At 33.8% G+C, this 16,222-nt stretch overlaps 1 protein-coding gene across 3 annotated transcripts; it reads left to right on the top strand.

Annotated features, from left to right (window-relative positions):
- The first annotated feature begins 2,058 nt into the window (after positions 1-2,058).
- On the top strand, positions 2,059-15,598 carry LOC128989806 (cytosolic 5'-nucleotidase 3-like). Of its 3 annotated transcripts, none has more exons than XM_054411861.1 (8): positions 2,059-2,188; positions 4,524-4,580; positions 7,573-7,671; positions 8,025-8,094; positions 8,814-9,033; positions 9,647-9,860; positions 13,763-13,879; positions 14,236-15,598. In XM_054411861.1, exons 2-8 carry the CDS (start codon positions 4,548-4,550, stop codon positions 14,344-14,346), a joined length of 864 nt encoding a protein of 287 aa, XP_054267836.1. In that variant the 5' UTR covers positions 2,059-2,188; positions 4,524-4,547; the 3' UTR covers positions 14,347-15,598. The 3 variants fall into 3 exon arrangements, with proteins under 3 accessions (XP_054267836.1, XP_054267838.1, XP_054267837.1); XM_054411863.1 differs by lacking the exon at positions 2,059-2,188 and adding an exon at positions 2,280-2,369; XM_054411862.1 differs by lacking the exon at positions 2,059-2,188 and adding an exon at positions 2,398-2,570.
- The last annotated feature ends 624 nt before the right edge of the window (positions 15,599-16,222 follow it).

A 16,222-nucleotide genomic window follows, 5' to 3' on the forward strand; every position in this document is an offset into this window, starting at 1 on the left:
CTTCTCACAACATTCCCATTAAGGCCTTAGAATCCTACTAAATCCAATATATTAACATAGACTAACCAACAAGACACTACAAAAAAAAAATACCCCCGCCGCAGCAAACCTGCCGACTAAGCGAATTTCCATTCGTCTAAATTGATTTTCAGTTAAATATATTTTAATAACATTAGGTTTAACGAGTACCTAGGTTTGCTGCTACAAGGAAACTAATAAAGTGTGTTTTAGAGTAAAATATTGATAGCTTAGTACAAAATAAATAAATTTGCCAAGTTTGATCAAAATATATCCATAAACAAGCAAACTACAACATTTGACAATATTCTCCATAAGAATAACATGGGAATTTTAAATTTACAATTTTTTTAATTTTCTCCGTTACTAATAATTGAACAAAAATACTTTTATATACTAAACTATTTGTTTTTTTAAGCTCTTTAAAAAGGTCTAAAGATAAATCGGGAATTTTTTTGTTTTGAGGGTCAAAAGTGAGAAAAACCAATTTTTACCCCATAAAACCCCCCGTAAAGCCCCGTTCCCATGGTCCGATCATGCTGGTTCGCAAACTCATTCAAGTTTATCCCGCTTTACACCTTTAAACCAAATTTCATCAAAATCGGACAAAAATTACTCAAGTTATCGCGTTCACGGACGTATATATATATATATATATATATATATATATATATATATGTCTATATATATATACATATATAAAAATTTGAACGAATGGTGTTTTTGGCCTCTGGGGACATCAAAATGAAAAAGTAAATCGGTCCTGGGTCTAGGTCTTACCGTGCCACCTACGGTAATAGCTACTTCCCTATAGGGAAATTCGCTAAAAATGAAAAACGCCACCAAAATAAAATAAAAGTAATAAAACCCTCAACAAAATTAACAAAAAACTTACCTAATCCTACCGATGCAAACCACAGAATCGTCAAATTAATATCGAGTAATAATGGTTTAATTTACCTCTGTCAATATGGTCCTTGCGTGTAGTTTGTCACTACTGCAGTTTCGTGCTCGTGGAGCACATCTTCAGGTGAAGGTCAAAAAGTTAAAACATTTTTCTCACGTGAAGGTCGTCAATTTTTGAAAACACACCGAAAAACACATAATACACGAACGGTACGAAAAAACATTTATAAACTTGGCCAATACATTAAAAACGTTACACACGGGGTCCGGCGCCGGTAGAAGATATGACTTTCGATACCTCTCTGGACTGCACCAACAGCACCCTTTTGCACCAAACCAACTGAGAAGGAGGAAGGAGGAAAATAAGATTGTGTTTACTAGGCCCAGCGCACACGGCGTGACTGTTTTACAACAACTGTTGTAAACCAGTTCCGTCTGGAACCAGTTTGCAACTGAAACAAAACTTCTGTCCGCACACGGTGTGGCTGTTTTACAACTACAGTTGCGTCTATTGGGCAATCAGTGGAGTGTAAATTTAGTGCAGTTACGTTGTTTTAAGGCCCTGCGTGCGCTTACTATGTCGGACTCAGACGAAGAAGACATTATTAGTTATTATCAATACCGAAGACAGCAAGGGTACTGAGAGAGCATTGGGTTCACCCTTATTTGAGCAAGAATTTTAGTACTATAGGCTGTTTGTAGCAGCTAGAGCTATTCGGATAGGAAATTATAAACACTAAAAACACTATACGGCCGTCAAAATTCCACCAAAATACCACCAAACACTACAAAAACACCCCGTGGTCTCGTGCAACTGAAGTCTGCAACGCAACTGCAACGTCGGGCCCACGGTTGTATGTGACTGGTTTCAAACTTTTTTTGAAATCACATACAACCAGTTGCGTCGTGTGGGCCTCCCCACATACATTGCCGAGGTCTCAATACAGTTGCACGCGCAACTGGTTTGCAACGAAAGTTGTAAAACAGTCACACCGTGTGTGCTGGGCCTAAAATGGACAACCACAGAGAACATTGAGGTCTCATGGGTAAAAATACCCAGACCACCTTTTCGGCAAGGGGAAAAAACTGAGGTTTTTTACGATGAACAGCTGGATGGTCTGCTCCTGTTGTCTTGTTTACTAAAACGTAAATAAATATTGATGCTGACTTGCCTTGTGTCTTGTGGTCTTGTCTTGTGTCTGTGTCTTCTCTTCATGCTGCGTGCTTGTGCTTACTTCGTCTTGCCCTTTTATCTCGTCCCCCTGTAAGTACTAGAAAGCTAAAGGCGTATCTATCTTTGTAACTGAATTCATTGATTTATTTTATTATGAGAATACTAGTCTGTTGGTTTTCAACATTGGACTTTTCACATTTTATTTTAACTTTACAAATTAACTTATTATAATTTCAAGAGGACTAGGCGATTCTATTAACATGATAGTTAAGTTAGTAACTTAACCTTTAAAAGAGTTACTGTACTTTAAACCAAATAAATGCCTTAACTTTTTGTGCCTGAGGAAGCTAAGCTTAAAAGAATGTTTATATCTTGACATCAAGGGTACAGTTTCTTAACTGGGCTATGCTAAAATCGATTGAAACTAACTTATTGATTCGATCAGTAAGTTTTTTCATCATCAGCAAGTTTGGTAAGTTAGGTTAGGTTATGACAGTTTTAATTTTACAATTGAAAGCCTATATTTAAAAATATCGATTATTAATAAATATTTTTAATTCAATAATTTCAATCGATATTAGCATAGAACTAATTATGTTTTATTTGATTTGACCCAAGAAACTCATCTGAAAGAAACTGTACCTGACATCAATTAAGGGCAGGCAAACTTAAGTTACCCCTCAAAATATGATTAGGGAATCAAAGTGTAAGATGAATCGGTGGTCAGACCTCTGAGCTAAACCTAACTAACTTAAGCATTAACTTAAGGAAAGCATGACTTTCAATCATTGGCCTTTACCAGGAATAGTTTTGCTACAGTCACACACTTAACGATCTTTTGTCTTATGTTGAAGTCTCATGTAAAGTTGATCCTGCGACATTTCAATAAATCCACCTTACCATTTTAGGCCACAACCATAGAACTATTAACAGCCACAACCCACCCTTAACTTACAGTTTTACTTTAGGTCCAGAATAGGGCCTAATCCATGTGTTGAACATCGGCATACAATTTAGAAACTTTGTTTAAAATTTATTGAAATTTTAGGCTTAAATTATAGATATAAATTACTTAGTACCAGAATCGCATAGGCCTAACTTGAAAGTTTGCTACTTATGGCAAAGTAAGTTAGGCCTAACTTATTTTGAATTTATAACTTAGTAAATTATTATGTCTTATGAGCCAGCTAGTAAAGAAACAGTTTTTTCAGTTTTATATAAATAGCTCTATGTTAAGATTGGTTCAAAGGAGACTGTGTTGTGTGGTGTAGGTGTGTTGTTGCCTAGTGGTTACGGTAGCGTCTCAGACCTCGGTGCTGGAGGGACGAGTTAAATTCATTGCACAACCACAAAACTGAAATGAGTTTGACCGTTTTTCTTTAAAAGCGTTTAAATTTACTTCATTATGCTTAGGCGTTGACACAAGTTAAAAAAAGGAACCGGTTTAGTAACTTAGTTCAATGTTATTTCTGTACAGAGTCAGACTTTTATACTCAGTTATTTGTTTACCTATCAACCTTATTGAAGCCTATTCCAAAACCAAATTTACGTATTTCACAAAAGTGACTTAATGATTGTGTGTGATAGAGCTAGATGAAGAGAAATAGAAATTGGGCCAGCTTTAACTTCTTCCTGCCAGTGTTTGTTTCTTCAGTCAAAAAAGGACTGTACTTAATTATTTCCTAATACTTTTGATCTACAATCTTTGTTTGTAAGCTTAGCATGTTTGCTAACAATAAAATGTAAAAATAAAAAGATTATATTTTATTGTGACAGAACCAGACTTAGTAAAAATCCAGATAGCCTATCTCCACATAAGTTAGGCTACGGTATTTAAGTTAACTGTAACTAGTTCCAAAGGTCTTTTCCCCTTCACATCCTAGGACGCTAGACGTCCTTGCCGGAGAACAATTTTATACATTATTTGCAGGCTACGCCTACAGGGTGGAGGCATTGTCATTGGTAATTCATGGGATTTGAACCCAGGACCTCAGGGGCAGTTTGTGCTCCACCACTAGACACCACTAGAGCGAGCTGCTGGAAGCGAGTACCAAAGGTTGGGAGGAATTGTTCATATAAAAGCATTCAGAGCAATGAAGTCCTAATAATTTTTTGACGTTTTGATAGGCCTAACTATTAGGTATGTGAATGTCATTGCTGACAAAGCTGGTATTTCTTATCCATCAAATCACTGTTTATTAGTATTGCCTATGGGCTAAAAGGGGACAGAACTTACCATAAAATGGTACTTACTTATAATATGACTAAACAAATTTAGAGCTTGAGGGGCATAAGCCTACTACCTCTCTTCACTGGATTGTCGATGTTAAATATCCAATTGGTGCATGGTCCTCAAAGAGCTCAAGTTGCCTACCTTTACAATGACTGGGAATACACTTTTAACCCACTTTTGATATGCTTTCAGGCTGAACTTTTTGAAGAAGAAAATATGCTCTGTGTCAGCTCGAATATTCTTTCAAAGGTAAATTTTTACACATTTACTAAAGAACCATAAATTTTCTACTGTGCTTGAAATGTTCTTTTTATCAGTTAGATGTCTAGGATATATTTCATAACTGAATACATTCCCATTTCTTGTCGAGTGGCCTTTATAATTGCTTTCTCCTTCAATTCAGAGTAGGCCTACTTTCATAGAATAAGAATAAGAATAAGAATGCTTGATTGCCGTTACACTGGTTTACATGCATGGCACAGTCAAGGAAATGTCTTAGAACTAAAGGTTTTAACTCAGGTTTAATTTAACATCATTTTGAAGTCTATTTATCTATATGGACACAGGTTTAACAGGTAGTTTTTAAGTACTATTTTAAATTTAAAACAATTAAAACATCTTATTCTATTAGGTAACATATTATAATACTGTTTGTATTTTTCAATAAAACTAGTAGCTGTGGTGCTGAATCTACACTGTCTAGATATAAAATTGCAGCGGTTTCGTGTGTTGTAACTGTGTACATTTTCATGTGTGTCTGTTTTACTAAAACTATTTTTTGCAAACACAAGGCAGTCTAAAATATAGATTGCTTGTACAGTTAAAATATTAGCCTCTCTAAATAATGGTTTACAGTGTGTACTAAAATCAACATTGTACATGATTTTTATTGCTCGTTTTTGCAATGACAAAAGTTTTTTTTATAATTACTACCTCCCCATACAATTGTTCCATAACTTAGATGGGAATGTATATGTGCTATGTGCCTAGTAAATGCATTTCAAGGTATTAAAATCTACACTGTGTTTAAGCATGTTTATTATAAATATTCCTTTGTTAAGTTTTTAGCTGTATAATCAATATGGACTTACCACTTTAAGTTAGACTCTATAAAAACACCTAAAAATTTTACACAATTTTTATTATGCCTATTATTAAAACTAATACAATATAAATCTTGAGTTTTTTCTATATTTAAAAACAATTTATTGGCCTTACACCAGTCTTCGATTAAGATATCTGCTTTGTATGCCATTACTGTTGAATTTAGCAAATTCTCACTTTGAATTTGTATTGCTAAATCATCTGCAAAAAGATAAGGCTTAACATTGAGGTTTAGAATATTTTATGCATCATGATTTAGATAACTATCTACACTAGTGTATCCTACATAGGAAATTGTAATTTTCGCAGTGCACTAATAAGTTTACATATTATATTGTACACAATTTTCTATTATTTTATCTTACCAAATTTGTGGGTTAACTCCACAAATTCAATACAGATCCGGTGTAAGGACGTTGACATTTTATTTTCTACAGTAAATTTATGATTCTCCGAAAACACTTTCTTCTTACCTTCAGAAACTCATTATGCTTCAAATACAAGTGTATTTAATTTTGCCAAAAATGTTTTTTGGAAAAAGTACAATTTTTTAAAAGGTCCTGTAAAAAAAGAGGTCTGTAAACGCACACCATCCTAAATCGAGCCCCGTAAATATATATATATATAGTGATGGCCTAAATAACTTTCTTTGTTGTGGGTCATTGATATTGAACTATTTTATCTAGGTTATCTTTACTTGACTCATTTCCTTGTGGACTTTTACTATTGTGTTTAGAAGTAATCAGTTTTATTAGTGAATTTCCCATATAGGAAATAAACTATTATTGTAGGTCTCGTGGTAAGATTTGGATCCGGGACCGATTTACCTTTTTGTTTTGAGGTCCCCAGAGGCCAAAAACACCTTCCGTTAAAAGTCATACATATATATGCATTGCTCAATTTGTGAGGGAACAGAGTTCTGGCACTTCTCTTTCGGAAAGATCAAAATATTGGCATAAATAGGTAGTTACTAACCACATTAAATTGGTTACGGTACAGTCCCGGCACCTCTTTTTTTACAAATCGAGCACTTACAAATATGTGTCTGCTAGCATAACTCAAGCAAAAATTATGCGATGTTGATTAAATTTGGTAACATGTAAACCAACATTTATTTGAACGAATTTGCATGATCAGATTTAAGTAGGGGGGTTTATGGGGTAAAAATTGGTTTTTGACCCAAAAAACATATAATTTCTCAATTTCTTTACAAACTATTTTGTAGAGCTTGAAAGGGAAGTAGGTTGAAGTGTTGTGGTATGCCTATTGTCTACTTATGAAATTACAAAAGGAGGCTATATAAAAAATTCTAATGTTATTCTCATGGAGAAAATTTAAATAAACTGTTGTAGTTTGCATGTTTTGGATGTAACTTTCTATTTTAATCAAATTTGGCAATTCTCTGTATTTTATACTAAGCTATCCACATTTCAACAAAGAAACAACGGTACTTTAGTATTATAACGACCACTCCTAACAATTATAACCTAACCTAACCTAACTCAACCTAAGGGTGGACTATTTTTTAGGTCACGGCTACTGAAAAAGAGGTTGCCTGAGTCGCGCGTATGACGTCACCCGCCGACCCTGCTGAGTGCTGCTTTTAATTCACACAGCTGCTACTTGTCAAATTCTTTGTTATTGTTGTTTGTTTTTCATTTATTTATTTGCACAGAACTTACAGAAAAACGAACAACAAACAAAGAATTTGACAGGTGGCAGCTGTGTGAACGTGAACTACAAGCAGCACCGTCCAGGTTGTCGGGTGACGTTATACGCGCGACTGAGACAACCTCTTTTTCAGTAGCCTTGGTTTTAGGTTAGGTCAGGTTAGGAAGATTTTGTTATTTAAACTAATTAAAATCTTATTTGGAAGTTGATTTATCGCTGTGGTCGGTATAATACCAAAGGACCGAAAAAACACACCACATTACCTTCCCTGAGGCAGTTAGCCTGAGTACTCATTAAAATTCATATAATTTAAATAGGAAATAAATCTGATAATTTTAAGGAAATATTTTCATGGAAAATTATCCATACAAATGGCAATTTGCTTAGTCTGCAGGTTTGCTGCAGAAGGGGTATTATTATATCTTGCAGTAATTAATAATCAAACTATAAACCATATCTGTTGCAGGTTGATCAGCTTCATCAAGATCACGTCGTCATCAGAGATGTAGATCAATTGAATGATAAATTGAACATCTTAGTAGCGGGAAAAGCAGACAAACTTCAGGTAAGGTTAGTGTTTTTTTTATTGTTTTTTAAAATCACAATTGGTGAATCATCTTAAATTGTATTAGTAAAAAATAAATTTTTAATCTATTATATTCCATGTGTAGTAACTCGGTTGTAATTTAATGCTGGGATTTTCTGTCTCTTGTATAGGCATACTTAGAACTTGCATCTGTTGGCGCTAGTTTCTTTTTTAGACAATTGGTAAATAATTTCAATACTTAATGCAGAATTTAATCTTCAAGATATAGCCTAAATAAAAAATTAAAGCTAATGGCTATTATCTTTGTTTGTTTAAGCTATTTACATGTTTATTTTTACTATTTACTAAGTTTAAAAGCGTTATTATTTCAGATTATTGCAGACTTTGACTCCACCCTTACAAAATCTATTGTCGATGGGAAACCAACGCCTCACTCCTTAGGTATGGTAATGTCTAGAATTCATATTCTGTAGAATTCATTATCATATTCAGACACAGCGGCAGTTAAATAATTGATTTGTCCTTGAGCCCATAAAAGCCCATTAAGTCTTCAGTATTTGTTCTTGTGTAATATATTAAGAGTCATTATAACTGTTGGAAAGGGTACATAAAAAAAAAATAGCTCGCCACACATACAGATATTATTTATTGGAAAAAAACAGCTTTTGCTACAGCTAAATAAAAAAAGTAGTGTCAGATACAACTTAAGCTTCCTTTAAAGAAGCTTGTAGTTCAAGAGCTGTTAAATGTATGCAGTTAAATGGGTCCACATTCAATGGTACACTTTTAAATAACTTCATTTGTAAATTTTAATTGGCATTTCAGCTAAACATTTCCAGATACTTTCTTCAAGCTTTACTGTCAGAATATGAACTGTCTTTTGCTGTAATAGTGTGGAAAGTTACACTGTCAATATGTGTAAAATATCAAAGATGTTTTTAGAGAACTTGTAAAATAAATTATCACAATATCGAAATTTAAGGACGTCTACATAATTATCTTCTCACAAAATATCATAGGTTTTACATAAAAATACATTGTGAACATAACAAATTTGTGTAGGTACCTACCTAAATAATTGATACACTATCATTTATAAAATATAAGTATGGAACAGACCTGAAATTCTCTGTTAAACTTTCAATTAATTGTTTTCACAGAAATATTTGCCAGTGCGAAGAGTTTATCGAAAAAGTACCGGGATGGATGCAAAGCCTTGGAAGCCAAGTATGGGCCTAAAGTGTCAAGAGAGAAGACTGAAGAAGAGTTACAACGAGTTTACGATCAGTGGTGGGACGATCACGAAATCCTTACAGCTGGAGAAAATATCACGTTGAAAGATATCGAGGAGGCTGTGGATTCTATCAATACTCCTCTCAGGTGATTATAGGATTAATGAAATCTTATCACACAGCATTATCAATCAGAGCTTTAACCTATCATAGACTGTGATGCCTTTCTATGTTCGTCAATATATTCTTTTCCAAATTAAAATTATCACTGGACTTTAATTAATGTCATGAATAAATTAAAGACGTGTCAATGTATTTGTATGACATATTCACTGGCAAATAAAATCTCATTCTCATTCTAGCTTTTTGTGTATTTTGGGTTTTAAATTTAGTTCTATTATACTACCTTAGACTTTTGGATTCTGAAGTATACTTTCGATCTATTTTGTCCTGCTGTAGAAAATCTTTTATTCAAAATCGACGTGGTTAATTTAGTTAAAGTATGTACAGTAGTTTTATGGAAAGTAAATAAAGATACGTCTCATAACACTTAAAATTTTATAACACTTATTTTAAGTGTTATAAGACGTATCTTTATTTACTTTCCGTAAATTTAATAACATGTACAATGCTGATCAAGAAGTTATTAAGTAGTTTTATTTCCTCCCTTGGTTTTGTTACTTTTGAAAGTTGCAACTTAAGTGATGCTTAGTTACGATAAGTTGTCCGTTTAATTTAGCTCAACAACTATTCTTCTACAGGGATGGATGTACAGATATGTTCAATCTCCTGTCAAAGCACCAAGTTCCTGTGGTCGTCCTATCAGCTGGTCTCGGCGAAGTCGTCAACTACAAACTTCGAGACTTCAAACCAACAGTGATATCAAACTTCATTCGGATGGATGATAGCGGGAAAATCCTGGGCTTCACCAAGCCTACTGTCAGTGTTTACAACAAACACAAAATGTCTATTCCTGTAAGTTACTAAAATTGTGTTATTTTTATGTTCATTTGACTACAGTTTTAATAGGAACTATGGGGGTCCCTGAAATTTTCAGGTCCAGGACAACTGTTGACCCAAGAGATCTATTTGGTCCAAGTTTGTTATTGGTCATTTTTAATTGAGGTGTGCTAGTGGTTCGATTTTCAATCGCAAAAGGTGTCTGCGAAGATTGGTCGATAAAAATGTCATGACGTCAATGATTTTTAAACAATACTGAGAGTCGGTTATGTCCCCAACTATGGGAAACGTTTCCGATTTTATACTGTCTGCAGGAGTTATTCATGATTTTTCCGTGACCACAAAATATGTTACAATTTCACTGCAATCAGGAGACGACAATTCATCACAACCACAGGAGAGGTTAAGGTGCAACATCGCAATGTATAGTATTGTATAAACTAATTGTACAACAATTAGTTTTTCAAATAATCAATACTTACTTGATTATGGCCCAACCCAATTTTTCTCTGAGACCTAATACTTTTTACTAACCTTGAAGTAAAGTCTGGCCTTCAGTCTCCTAATCTTAAGTGGCTGAAATTTATTTTCTCCTAACCTAACTAGTAGATTTTTGGTAAATCTGTTGTTTTTTGTTTTTTTCTTGTTCATCTGTAAAGTTTTTGGTTACAGAATTCATCAACATAAAAAGTAGAAATTTTCTTGGCATAAATTTTGTTTATCAGTTTCAACTTAATGCAGTCTAAATAAGTTGCATTACCGGTATATGTATAACTGATTTAATTATGTTTATTTTGTAGTGTTGGGTCTGCTGAGTGACATACTAAATGTTGCCAAAAAACGGTCCATGGGAAAACCCCTAAAATCATTATAAAAAATTGTGGCTTTTCCCAACATTGGAAACATAATAAAAAATGATTCCACATGCATTTTTTATGCACATTTTCGATATATGACTTAAGACCACCACCAGTATTTATTGGGTGGTTAGTACTTCATTTTGATAGGAAATACGTTTATGGCCGCCATCTCGGATCCGCCATATTGGATATACATATTGTTTTTATGTAATGATAGTGTTGTGACACATCATTTACAAAACTAGATTTTTATGCTAATTTCAATGCGGAAATCCGTTTTTATTTTATTTTTCGTTTTAAAGATATTCAAACAAAAACTCTCCCCCATACATTTCTTATAGACCTTTCGTACTTTTATAATTTATTTAAACATTTTTTTAAATATCTCCAGTTTTTATAAACGCTTGCAGTTTGTTTCAACATTAAAATATTCAGTAATGTAAGGGCTTCCATTTGAGCTATTGATCATTAAAATCAGAAGAGTTAGAGACCCGCTACGAACAAAAGCACAAAATTAAATCTAACTTTTTTAGAAATTTGTTTTTATTAAAATATTTATATCTCGGGTTGTTAATACGGCCCAAGGTCTCTCTGGTCTTAAATTACTCAGTAAATGTTTGGCTTTAATTTGATTAATCACTAAATAAAATCCAACAAATTTAAAATGAGTCATAGACCTTAATTTAACATTAAATTATTTTTATTTCGAAATTTATCTTTAGTTAAAGACATAATATATCCCCAATTAACTCCCAAAACTCTTTATAGTCTAAAATAATTCACTAAAGTATTGACTTTTATTTTAGCTATGGATTACATATTGGGAGTTATTTAGAATAGGGGATATCTGTATTTAAGTAAAGAAAATTTTCAAAATAATAATAAATTAATGTTCATTTAAATTATTACAACTTAAACTTTAAAGGATTTAAAGGAACTTAAACTGTTTCCTTTAAAAGTAAAAAAAAATCACTTAACAGCCTCTTATATGCATTAAAGTGGTTTTTGATAAGTATTTTAAAATACCCTTCCTAACTTCTCTTTTTGAAAACACTGTGGGTACACAATCGGAATCGAGGTTTACTAAAGGTCCAGAATTTCCTCGTTTTCTATCTCTTCGATGAATAGGATCTTCAACACTTGGCTCTTAACACTAATAGTGAGAGCAAAATAAATTTTAACACAGTCAGGAACCAACTGTTGAACTGAATAGACGCGTTCTTGGACAACGGGCCTCTAAGCGATCGACGCCCGGCGATCATCGCTCTGCGTCAGACGCAACAGACGCGCCTTGGACAACGCACCTTAAACCATCCAGAATTTATTTTGTACTAGTGTACCTGTTGCTTGAATTTGAGCAATTGCTAAGTATTACAGGGGTTATTTGAAAATGAGTAACAGTAATAATCTCTGATGACTTTCAAGGATTCGACTCAAAGATTATGGAAATACTCAGGTAAATATTTCATTTCAACCAAGTCAGTAAATGTTTGTAGCAAACTCCTTGTTCCCACCACCACCCTTGGCTAAGTCTGGGACTTATTTGCCAGGCCAATCCCCCGTGAAAATCTTCTTTCTTTTTAGGCTTCAGCCACTTTTAATACTCGTCCAGACACATTATGTGTCCAAAAGCCTAACAGCACGACTCCCTTCCCCATACCGCCCTGAGCGATAGGGATCATTGAGTTTCGCTCTAACCTTTCCTCTTCCCTTCATGGGCAAGTTTTTATTCCTTTTCTTTCTTAGTTTTTGTTATTTCGTTTTTTTTATTTAAAAGCCTGTATGTATCCATGGTTTCTCCTATTTCCCTAGCTACTTTTCTAAACTTCTCAATTGTTTCCTTGTCACTCATCATGTTTTATTTTCTCACCTCTAGACCTCTCTTATCCAACACTTATTCCTGTACTCTCTTATTTGTCTTCTGAAGAGAACAATTTATAAATACGTGACTCGTGGTTTTTATTTCTCCACATTACATAATTCCCCTTCTACCAAGTGAATTCTCCACAAATTCGCCTTTAAATTTTCCATGTCCTTTGACAAACTGCGTTTCATAATGGCCCATCTCCCGATCTTGTTCCAGTCTCTTTCTGATGTTAGGTATTTATCCGAACGTTTACCTTTAAAACGTTAACATAAAACACTCTGCTCCCAACGCATTTGCAACTTATCTCCTCTCTTCTGTTTCAAAATCAACAGCTTATGCAGCGATTATCCAACAGTCCTAAATTGAATGTGGAATCTTCAGGCGGCTGTTGGAGAGCACACATAAACCCAACACGGAAGGGTGCTTGCTGTATTCGGCTATCAACGACAATAGTATTACTGTATTTGTATTTCGTTTGCGTCTACCAGTTAAAGTTCGTCGGTCCCTCCTCTTGACTTATAGTCTCCATTTTGTCGAACCTTTATTTGGTTATGTTTTGATTTTGTGCAAATAAAAAACGGGTTTAAAACAGTGAAACATCAATCTTTTCAACTAATCTAATAAATGTCTCCAATTTTAGTATAACCAGCTGTTTCAAATATTAGTGTCAATTTCAAAGTACCGCTATTCATCTGTTTAAATGTAAACAAACATTTTCTCCATAAGAATAACATGGGAACTTTAAAGGCCAAGGGGGCAGAGCCCTGATGGAATTCCAAAGTTTTTTTCTTTGATGGCAAAACTACATGCTAAGACCTTTCTAACGACTCCTTGGACATGGTGATCGGTAGCACTACCGCTCCTAAACAATTATGACAAAAATATGCCTAGCGTATTAAATATATAGATGAGCTTCTTTGCCACAGACAGATAATCTCATCTTGATTTTTGTATTCCAAACCTGGCCGAGACAGGATTCAAATCCTCAACCCTGAGTTGTATCCTGACGGGATAGTAGTTTAAAAAAAAACTTAGCTGAGGATATGATATTGCTGGCTCAGCTGAGCATATGAGGAGCGCTATGCTGCCCTTAATATTGCTGAGGATATGAAGCCATTTATTTTCAAATTATCGGCGATTTATGAATGGTATACAGTATTTAGTTTTTACAATGTTTTATTTTGTTGTAGGTAGAGAAAGTGAGAGAAAATGCCATTCTCATTGGAGATTCACTTGGCGATGCTATCATGGCGGACAGTGTTTCAAATATCAAGACTATTTTAAAAATAGGATTTTTTATTGGACTGGTAAGAATTAGTAATACATTATAGTCATTGATATGGATGTTAATGGAATAACAGTTACTATTAGGCCTATATGCATTGACAACAGAATTTTTCTCTCAAAATCGCACACAAGATATACAGCCTATGAAACCCAAATTTACTCTTGTATACTTTTGAAATGTTATATTATTATTATGTGATGAAACCTCCTGCGTGCATAAATTGTTCTTTTAATGATAATGGCTAAATCGCTGTGCATTTTTCAAAGTTTTTGATCCCAAAGATTCATGTGCATCTCAATCACAGTTTTAGTTATGTTTGTTTACTCTGGTCCATTTGTTATTTGTTAAAAATTATTTTGTGTCTATTTGTTGCAGGATCAGGTGCAGTTGCAAAAATATTGTAACAGTTTTGATGTTGTTGTTATCAACGATCAAACAATGAATACTGTCAATGCAGTTCTAAGACTCATCCTCGACTCTTCGTAGTTACATGTTTAAGGCTGATCTTTAAAAGTTTAAAATACAGGAAAGTTCTGCAGAACAAAAAGTATAAAAGGATATAAGAAAGAAAATATATTCTAAGATCCCTTAAAACTGCTTTAATGTTAAAATTTTAGAGAATATTATATTCTCTAGCTTGAGGTAAGATTTTTTCAGCAAGGAATGTAAGTGTTTTTTTATATCTTTATTAGATACATTACACCAATATACGATCGTTCCCTTTTAGTGTTTATTGAAACAAAAATCTGGTTTCTCAAAATAAATTGATAATTCTCGCCGAGCAGACATTCCTTGTATTTTTCTTCTGTATTTAATATTAATATATTGTAGTTACTGTTTTCTAGTGAGCTTAGCCTAAGAATTAAGAATTATAAAGCGCCTTATACTTAATGTAGTATCCACCAAATTTTTTTTATTTTAGTTTTATGTAAAAATACGAAGACATTTTATATTGTTTTACTCGTGCAAATATTTATTAATGGCATACATAAATTGTCTAAAAGTAGTTTTAATATTCGAAGTTGACCTTATTACAATATTTTTTCAGCATTTTTTTTAGTAGGCTAGTTATTAATCTGTGCCTTGTAAATGCCTTGGTAGTACTGTATAATGTGCTCATGCCAATGCGTGGGAAATCATTTGTTGTGATTAAATGGTTACTTAACACGTCTAAAAACTGTCAGGTATAGTTTTGGTTTAAATCAGTCACCAAAGAATGGCATTGCCGTTAGGAAACCCTGCCTTTAGGTTACAGTAGCATATTATATGGAAGCGGGCGTGACCAAATTACTGGTTGATTTACTTTTCGTCATACTACAGAAAAACATCTGTTTATATTCTATAGCTCAGTGGCTCCGACTTGCTGAACAGCTGGTGTCGTCTGTAACAACATTCTTGAATTGAATTGAAATACCACACCGTCAATACCACACTAAAACCTTACAACTGCTACAAACCACACACAACAACATCACAAACCTCTCGGAGTCATAGATCTGTTGTGGATCTCAGTCCTTTCATATAGGCTAATCATGCTTTTTATACCATATCTCTAGTCACTTGTTATTGCAAAATGTGATAAACCGACCTTTATAAGAAGTTCAATTTGATCATTCCCATGAGACACTTGTTATCAAGGTTTTAATGTAATATTTTGCTATTTTAGACAACTCTAGCTTAATGTAAATCATGCATAAATTCAGAGCCTCTGAATTTGTGTATATTCAGGGGTGCCCACAAGGGGGGGCTGTGACGCAGACTGCGTCATTGAAATTCTTGGGGGGGGGTTGCAAAAAACTAAAATGGGGGGGTGGCTAAAGTTAATTGCAACAGTGTTCAACGTAACGACAATAAAAAATATATTACGAAGTCGCCAGATACAAAGTAGATTAATTAATGACAATAGTTATATTATTTCATTCAATTAGTAAAAATAGGATTTTCTGGTAGTTTAGGATTCGTGTAGGAAGTTATTATTCAAGATTAGCAAGACGTGAGATCTAAGAGGGAGGGCACGGAATGGCTCAACTGCTCTGATAGATAAATATAACGCGTGGTACAAATACAATCAAGTAGCATAGGCTACAATAATTTACACTATTGTGTAGATACTCGATTACCTGAGTTAATAGTTATGGGGGGGGGGGGTAGTGGGTAATGAAAAATACGGTTAATCCAATATAGTATAAAAATAGATAACAAACCCATTAAAACGCTGTAAACAGCCATTAACGTAATGATTTGCATTTTTATAAACGAAATTCAATATTGCACAATCATTATTATTGTGCAATAACATTATTATTGTACATTTCAAATCATTTATCTTGGTTCAGTTGTACAAACGGCATCGTTTAAAATT

Source organism: Macrosteles quadrilineatus, unplaced genomic scaffold, assembly GCF_028750875.1.
Source record: "Macrosteles quadrilineatus isolate MER2022 unplaced genomic scaffold, UCM_ALF_1.0 Scaffold_3__2_contigs__length_128488019, whole genome shotgun sequence".
NCBI lineage: Eukaryota > Metazoa > Arthropoda > Insecta > Hemiptera > Cicadellidae > Macrosteles > Macrosteles quadrilineatus.